The sequence below is a fragment of the Numida meleagris genome, chromosome Z (assembly GCF_002078875.1).
Source record: "Numida meleagris isolate 19003 breed g44 Domestic line chromosome Z, NumMel1.0, whole genome shotgun sequence".
NCBI classification, from domain to species: Eukaryota; Metazoa; Chordata; class Aves; order Galliformes; family Numididae; genus Numida; species Numida meleagris.
This window is the reverse complement of record NC_034438.1, coordinates 41,593,939-41,603,143: the sequence shown is the minus strand read 5'-3', so window position 1 is coordinate 41,603,143 and position 9,205 is coordinate 41,593,939. Positions and strand designations below refer to the sequence as shown.

The following is a 9,205-nucleotide window of genomic DNA, read 5'->3' as shown; positions in this document are numbered from 1 at the left end:
AGAGAGCGCAGGCTGGGGGATGTGTAAAAGAAGAAGCGTTGCTAATTTTTTTTGTTTGTTTGCTTTTCCATGCATGCATAATGAGGCCTAATCAGAGCACGTTGCCGCTGCTCGGAAGGCACTTTTGTATTTAAAGCCTTGCAAAGAAAAAAAGATCCACAGACGGATCCGCAGAGCAGTTTGCAGGGCTTGTTGACAACAGAAGCAGCATCAGTCGCCCAGAGAGAAAGAGACCCCGAAGCCTGCCTTCCTCGCGCTGCCTTCGCGCTGCCGGGGAGAGATTCCTCCTCCCTGCTGACCGAATTGCGACCCGAGCCGAAGGGAGCGAGCAGAGCCGGCACCGCCTGCGGGATCGGAGCGGCTGGCATGTGCAGAGATGCTGCGAGCGGAGAGTTAAGAGCTCTCGAGAAGGCAGCGGCCGCAGCGGAGCATTTATTTTGTGCAAAAAAAAAAAGCGAAAGAGACACGGAACTTCATGAGGATCGGGGCAGCACTATGAGTACTCCCGACGCCGCCTTCAAGTACCCGAGCGCACGCCGGAGCCGCGCTCCTCCGCGCCTCGCTCTGCGCTGAGCTTCACGCCGCCGCCGAGCCGCCGAGCCGAACCAGACCGAGCCGGGCCGGGAGCAGCCGGGGGTGCTCGGGTCGGCCCCGGGCGAGCGCTTCGCACCGCGGCTCCGCCGCTTCCAGCAACGGGGCCGCAGGGGCCGCAGCCCGCGCGGATGGATTGATGCGAGGAGACCTCATGCGCACGGCCGGCGGGAGTTCTGCAAACTTTTTCAGCGGCGGCAGCTCTTTCTCTTCTTCCTCTTCCTCTTCCTCGCCCGGCGGCACCTCTCCTCCGCGACCCCGCGGCAGCAGCAGCCTCCGCCGCCCGCGATGCCGGCCCGCCCGCCCGCCTGGCTGTGGCTGGCGGCGGCGCTGGGCGCCGTGTGGCCGCCCCGGAGCTCTCCGGTGCAGGGCCGGCGGCTGATCTGCTGGCAGGCGGTGCTGCAGTGTCAGGGGGAGCCCGACTGCAGCTACGCTTACAACCAGTACGCCGAGGCGTGCGCCCCGGTGCTCCTGCAGCAGCAGCCGGCGGCGGGCGGCGGGGACGGGCCAGCGGCCGCCGCGGCCTCGGCCGCCTCCCGGCGGCGGTGCCCCAGCCACTGCATCGCGGCCCTCATCCAGCTCAACCACACCCGGCGCGGCCCGGCGCTGGAGGACTGCGACTGCGCGCAGGACGAGAACTGCCGCGCCACCAAGCGCGCCATCGAGCCCTGCCTGCCGCGCACCAGCAGCCCCGCGGCCGGCGGCGCGGGGGGTGGCGGGCCGGGCGGCGGCGCGGGGGGCAGCCCCGGCGTGATGGGCTGCACGGAGGCGCGGCGGCGCTGCGACTGGGACAGCCGGTGCAGCCAGGCGCTCAACCGCTACATGGCCTACTGCGGAAAGCTGTTCAACGGGCTGCGCTGCACGCCCGAGTGCCGCGCCGTCATCGAGGACATGCTGGCCGTGCCCAAGGCCGTTCTGCTCAACGACTGTGTCTGCGACGGGCTGGAACGGCCCATCTGCGAGTCGGTCAAGGAGAACATGGCCCGCCTCTGCTTCGGCGCCGACGTGGGCAGCAACGGCGCGGGCAGCAGCGGCGGCTCGGACGGCGGCCTGGAGGAGTACTACGACGAGGACTACGAGGAGGAGCCGAGCCAGAAGGGGAGGGACGAGGCGGAAGACAATGCGGGCCCGGAGCCCGGCTTCCCCATGCAGGCGGATGGTGCCGGCCGGGCTGCCGGTGCGGCCTGGGCGCTGCTGGCCTCCATCTTGCTGCCGCTGCTCCCGCCGCTCTAGCCCCACGCCCGGCCCCGGTCCCGGCCCCGGCCCCGGCCCGGCGGTGTTCCCCTGCTTCGAGACGAGCGGACAGTTCCTCCCGACTGTTATCCGGGCGCCTCCCCGCGCCTCCCCTGTGTGTCTGTCCCCGTGTGCACTATGCAATGCGTCCCGGCCGCCTGGCGCTGCGGCCCGCGGTGAAGTGAGGGGAAGGACTGCGAGCCGGCTCCCCGCCGCCTCGGTGGGAGGGAGAGGAAGCGAGGGCGCGGCCGTGTGTCTGTAGCGATTTGACGTGAAGGTTAGAAAGAGGTGAGCTGCCCAAATTGCTGCCAAAGCTATTGCCCAGCAACCTGACTGTGTCTCGGTACCGCTGTGCCTGTTGCCTCGCTGTGTCTGCCGCTCACTGAGCTTAAGAAAACACCGGCTGGGTGAGGTTAGGTGGTTCGCAGCATTGCCTCTTGCACACACGTCTGCCCCTAACAGCCAGCCAGTAGCCGCCTCTCCTAACCTAGCAGCACACAAAAATGGTTATTTTCAAAGAGAGTTGTTGGCTATCACAAACAATGCAACTTGTCTTCCAAAAGAGCTCTGCACTGCCATCTTCAAAAGACACTTTTAAACTCAGAACATCTATGTTCACATATCCTGAGAAGCTATATTGCCTCTTGTCGTATCAGGGTGCTGACCTCTGGTAAATCTTTTATAGAGATGTATTTAAAACTGGGATTTGTTACCAGTCGCTCTTCTTTGTATATACAATTTTATAAATTGTATGCTCATGGGGATAATTTATTTAAGAAAAAAATAATAAAAGTTTTAAATCCACGTCCTATTTGCCAGGTAATCACATGCGCTATTCTTTTCTGGAAAGGTACAGGTTTCGTTTTACATTTAAAGGGGTATCACCAGCAACAATTCACTGACATATTCTCTAGAACACCAAATGTACAGTGTGTTTTATAGATTTGGAGTTAACTTTCTTATTTGGAGAGACATTATGAACATTGTAGAATTGTATGAACGCATTTCCGAGCTGCCTTAAACCTAGTATTTTTTATAGAAGGCGTAACAAAGGCCTGTGTTTCAAATATGTATGGCTTTTTGTATTTTCTAAACGTTTAAATTAGTAAAGAAAGAGCTTTAAATAATGGATGTGTTGAAATTGTTTTCCAGGGACGCTTGAACTCTCAGCACCCGAGGTTGGAGGGGGGGGGGAGCGTGAGGCAACCGCAGAACAACAAACCAAAAACAACCAACAAGCAAAAATCTCTGCCTGCCTGTAATACTTTACATAGATGTAAATTACTGCTATTCTTACGTTAATGGATAATTACATGCAAGAAGTAAATACAGCTTTGAAAACACTACTTTAAAAGAGTGGTTGATTTTTATAATGCGTTGGCATAGCAACGTGCCGGTGCCAGAAGATAGTGAAGCGATTCAGGGACACTGCCCCTGTCTGTGTGTAGAATTGCTTGTGCACTGTGCTTTCTTCTTGAAGTGGAGGCATGTTGCTCCACTGACACCCTTAGAAATACTCCCTGCCACACGAGCAAGGAAACAATGAGAAATGTAGAATGTAGAGCCTTCATGCAGGCTGTGGTGTGTGCATCCAGGAGGTCACTGCAAAATGCGCAGGAGTTATCATTCAGCCTGTCCTGTCCCACAGCGAGTAACAGAAAAGTAAAACTGAGGGAATCGGCAATTACTGGATCTTGTAATACCATTCTGAGGAGTTGCTTTGCATCGTGCTGAAGTCTGGTTTGCTGCCAGAGCTACTGATCTACACTCAAACGCCCTTAGATAAATAATTACACTCTTAAGCTGTGTTGAGTGCTGATACACTTGACCTTGTAAATAGAAGTGTTTGCAGTAGGAATAAACTCCGGCATTGGAAAATCTTTTAAACATTAACACAAAAGACAAAGCTCAGTCCTCTAGGGATTTGAGTTTGGACTGCATCAAGCCAGGCACGCACGCACACACACACACACACACACACACACACAAGAAGTAAAAAAAAAGTTTATTTATCTTTTGTTCATGGTGTTTATTTAAAGCTTTTCATTTTAAATGCAGTGATTGGAGGGCAAGTCAGAAGTTTAAAAGCTACCTCAAATAAACTTTGACTGAGGGGGCAAGAGATTAGCAAGATAGTGTCTTTTTCATCTTGAGAGAGGGCAAATCCACATCTGTCTGTTGTATAAATCAACAAAATTAGAAATCCTCGCTTCTGGATTAGTTATTTCAGTGACGGATTATTTTATTATTTCTTTGGGATGTGAATTTGATTATGTTGCCCAGAGATAAGCATACAAAGACAGACGTGCATGCACAAACTAACCTCCAAATAGTTGTGATTCCAAACAAGCATATGAGTATGGTGTGTGGCTATGATCTGAAGTTTGTTTTCAAAGTCGTCTGAATGGCTGAGTAAACTTATTGTTACAACAAAGTTGGAAATGTTTCCTCAAGAAGAGAACTGAGCATCTGGGTGAGACTTGTGAATAGCATCAGCTTTCTTTACGAAACACTGAGTCTGCAATTCTGCAGAGATGATCGTAAGTCAGGAGATGCTCAGAAAGATATTTTCACTTTGCCAACATTTTGTGCCAACAAGGACTACTTAACTTGTTGATGAAAAATTAAGTCCCACCTAAAAAGCCTCTATTTTTCTTCAGCAAGGAATAAAGACGTTAACACTAGAAAAGATCTGGTAATTAACATCTACCATAATCTCATAACTTGATTTTACGGGCTCCTGTCAAAATCATCTGCCTGGAATAAATCAATACAGCACCTCTAGGGAGGGAAGACTTATCTATACACTTTCTTCCCCACAGAAAGTGAGTTGCTTTAATTTAAATAATTGCACAATAAATAAAGCTGAATTTATTCTGTCCCACAAGCTCCTCCCCATAAGGAGATAAGTCTGTGGGTTTTGTCGTGTTGTCAGAGTAAGCACAATTTCCAGGAAAAATGGCTGAGTGTTGGTATGTGTCCCAGCCTGCAAAGCCTGTGCAGATGTTGATGTCCATCAACTTCATATTTCTTCTGCTTGATTTTGAGACAAATGGAAATTCTTGAAACGTCAAGGGATGTTGTAAGGACAGTTTTAATTGAAGAAAAGACCTCTCATTCTCTGAGAGGGAGATTTTCCACAGGAAAGGAAGTTCTTGTTTGTATGGATGTTTGAAAGTGCTCCTTGCCAAGGTCCTGTCCAGCCAGTCTCTTCTGAGCGGAGAAGGAACTCTCTACCATTCTATGTAAAGTAATCCAGTAGGTTCTGCTCCCTTTTTATTCCCAGTTACCAGATTTGAATTCTTGGTGACAGTTTATTTGTCTTTGGAGGCACTTCAGTGACAAATGTTTAAGGGAGTGTGGGACAATGGTGGAGAACAAGGAGGCAGTTCATTGAACTGACAGTGACCATACAGTAAATAGAGGGAGATTCAAGCTTCACTGATCATCCAAGCACACAGCAAAGCTTTTGTATGCCATCACAATGGACAAAACATAAGGTCTCTGTTTATTTTTAATGATATACATCAATATATACAGACAGACATACATAACTTTCAAAATTATTATGAAACAAAGCATTACAATGAGGGAAAGGAAAGACCTGATTTGGCCATTCTTTTACTGTCTAATTGGAAAGTCTGATGCATTTTAGTTGCAGTCTCCTCTCCATTCCTTATAAGAGCTGCCAGTGTACCAGATCTCTCACTGCCAGCATGCGCGTATAATAAATATCCATGGTAAGGGTGCAAAGGTGACTGCAGACAACTTTGCAGTTCCATTTTGGTGTGTTAGAAAGCTATTAAGAATTTAATGAATGCTTGCTTTTTGGTTTGTTTTTTGTTATTGTTGTTTCAAGTTCATTGGAAGAGGATGAGAGCAACTCCAGAATAGACATGGTGCAAGTAGAGACAGTAGTGGGACACAAAATCATCACCAGCTGAGTCATGGAGAACACTGCTTGAGGGGCTGAGTTGCATTGTATTTTCAGTGTCACTAAAACAAATTCAGACTTTCAATTGATTTTGTTCCTGTCCTCAGTAATAACACAACACACTGCCACACTGCCTGTGATAACTCCCTACAAGTCTTCAGGAAAAGTAGGCAGTCTTGCAGAACAAAACATTTTCAACAGGGAAGAGCAGTGTTTCTGTGTGAGATCTCAAGTTTGTGATACAGATTGGTGAGCAGTAAAGTCGAAAGTTACTGTATTTTACTTGAGGCATTGGCTGTGGTAGACAGTTGAAAAGGCTCACATTGACTGTCTGAATGACACAAGTAATGCGCTATTAGCATAAATACTTTCTAAGACATCCATTTAATCAATTTCTTAAATAACAGAATGATCTACTACAAAATAGTGGACTGTATACACTATATTTTGGCACAAAGATGGTCATTCTCCCACTAGTAACCAGGGGCTCTAAATAAATGATTTCAACAATGTTTTATTAAAGGAGGACAAGAGCCCTCGAGCTGCATTAATCGGGGAGAAGTCGAGTGGCACTTTTGTTATGGAAATGTTAAACACATAATAGTTCAGGCAAACAATGTGGAGCCACTTCATTCTCTCAGCCATGCTGACACCTCTTAAAGAGGAACTGCAGGGAAGGATGTGGGAAAGATTTGCTTTCTGAGGAAGCTTTCAGCTAATATTTTGGATATTTACCTCCAAAACTCAGGCAGTGCAAATGTAACTGAAGGGCATAAAAGTAAAACAATAAAGGGGGATGACTTATGCAGCAACTACGAGTAATCAGAATTTGGTACCCAAATTGAAGACAGGCATTGACAGAAAAAAACTTTTTTTCAAAAGTTCTTTCCATGAATTTATTATAAGCCAAGTGGATGTTAATGTAAAGGGCGGATGTTCTTGAAGAGAGATTCTTGCAAGTACAAAGTAGCATAGTTCCAATACTATACCTTGGACAGGAAAGGGAAAGACGAACAACGTGGAGTTATCTCAGGAGAAGAGATGAACTGAATTTTAGCAGGATGGGGCAGAAGGTGAATTGTGGGATGTAGGCAATCCAGAAATGCATTAATAAAATGGTACACAGTGAAAACATTGCTGTGTAAAGGAAGGTTCATTTTCAAAAGTGGTTGTTTCAGACACATGGGAGGAAGAAAGGGCATAACCATTGTGTAGAGGTTTGTAGAAGAAGGAAAAAGTGTACTTAGTAGCAAAGAAAAAGAAACTACTAAAAATTATCAAGAACTTAGCTGAGACAGACTGAAAATATCAGAAGGAAAAATAAAAGGAAAAAATAATTTAAAAATTAAGCTAATCAGCTTTAATAACGTTAGCAGGGCCATCAAGGAAGAAGAATGTGGTGGCAAGATAAGTATTCAACTTTGGAGAGAATATTTTTCCTTTCTTCAAAAGTCAGAGAGGGAATTTACCATCCTGTTCTTGGTGTTCATGATGCTGCACCTGGAACATCATGACATGTTTTCAGACAGCCCTTCCCTCAAGTTCGAGGACACTGAGAAACTGAAAAGGAGTGAGACTAGCAGGATGGCTAGGATTTGTGATCAGTGAGGAAAAGATGAGGGAGTTTTTGTCTGGACAAGAAGAGGCTGCTGCTAATCTATAGCCACTGAAACTGGAGCTACACGGGCTACAAGACCAGAGTTCAATTTGGCAGTGTTAGATGGTATGACAAGGTGCAGGCATGAATTGTGGCTGTGTGGTTTGGAGTGAGCATCAGCAAGGACTATGCCAGCTGAGGTGGTACACCATTTTGATAGGATTCCCAAAGAAACTCATTTTTCAAGGCTTGACTAGATAGCTTCAGCTGATTTTCACTTAGTGTTGACTGTAATACAGCTTACAGCAGAAGGTGGGACCAGAGGGACTCCAGAGATCCCATCAAAATAACTTCCTGTAATTCTGATTTTAATGTTTGCATGACAATGTGAAACTAATACAGTTTTTTACTCGATCGAGCACAGGAATACATATGGCACACTTCAGTGGAGATGGTGATGCAGGAAGGTTGCGGAAAAGAGGTAGTAGTTACGCATGTCCACTAGGCCAGAGTGGGTAGAAAACAGTTGGCAAGGAGTCAAAGGAACTTTAGTAGAGCAGAGAGCAAAGCATACTACATGGTCCACAACCCGAAGACAAGGAGGAGGAAGTATAAGTATGGAAACAGAGAAATGTGAGGGAATGCAATGAGGAAAAAGGAAGGCATCTGTCTGTGGGTAGCACTTATGAACTGAAAAATGGACAGATTGACTGGAAAAGCGAAGGAGTGGGATGGGAAGAGAATTTGGAAGAAACTGAAAGTACAGGAAAGACTTTGCTTTCCTTTCTGTGAGAAGTACTTGTATATAAACATATCTTTGGCGCAGTAACTGACACAGTAACTTGATGCCTCAGCAGAATATAAATACAAAATAATCATAGAATCACAGAATGGCTTGGGTTCAAAGGACCTCAAAGATCATCTAGTTACAATCCCCCAGGCCTTGAACACCTCCAGGGATGAGGTATCCACAGCTTCTCTGGGCAGCCTGTCTCAGCCCCTCATCATCCTCTCAGAGAAAAATTTCCCCTGACATCCAATCTAAATCTCCCCTCTTTTAGTTTAAAACCATTCCCCCTTGCTCTATCACTATCAGACTGTGGAAAAAGTTGCTTTCCCTCCTGTTTATAAAGCTGCCTTTAAGTACTGGAAGATTGAAATGAGCCTTCTCCATGCACAGCACCCTCAGTCTGTCTTCAAATGAGAGGTGCTCTGATCACCTTTGGGCCCACTCTGAAACGCTCCACAATTACATCTTCCCACTTGCATGAATGCTTATATATAAATACAGACAGTGCTGACACTGTCTGTATTTTTAACGTAGGGCTGTCTGAGCTATTACAGTGCTCTACGTAGTCACAAAACACATGTTCAGAGGGAAATAAACATAGCTTGGTAGATGTTCTCTCTAGACAAAAACAAACCCCACGTGTTTGTAGTGTTCTATAGCACAAATTCAATTACCTACTACTTCAATCACCTACTACTACTGTCTCCAGGGAGAGCAGCCTTTCAGTATGTAAAGGGGGAGCTATAAGAAGGAAGGAGATAGACTCTTTAACAAGGTCTTTTGGTGTTAGGACAAGGGGAAATGGTTTCAAAATAAAAGAGGGAAGACTTAGACTGGATATAAAAAAGAAGTTCTTTACAATAAATACAGGTGAGGCACTGGAACAGATTACCCCTGGGCAAGTTAGTGGATGCCCCATCCTTGCACACATTCAAGCTGAGGCTGGACCAGGCTCTGAGCAACCTGATCTAGCTGTAGGTGTCCCTGCTCATTGGACTAGGTAACCTTTAAGGATCCTTTCTAACTCAAATGATTCTATGATTCATAGCCTTTGTATATT

At 47.0% G+C, this 9,205-nt stretch overlaps 1 protein-coding gene across 1 annotated transcript; it reads left to right on the top strand.

The window, feature by feature from the left end:
• On the top strand, positions 621–3,170 carry GAS1 (growth arrest specific 1). The gene has a single exon (XM_021379727.1). The coding sequence runs from the start codon at positions 880–882 to the stop codon at positions 1,822–1,824; it is 945 nt and encodes a 314-aa protein (XP_021235402.1). The 5' UTR covers positions 621–879; the 3' UTR covers positions 1,825–3,170.

Coding starts and splice junctions, on each gene's coding strand:
- GAS1 (XM_021379727.1), top strand. CDS start 880: ATGCCGGCCCGCCCGCCCGCCTGGCTGTGGCTGGCGGCGGCGCTGGGC.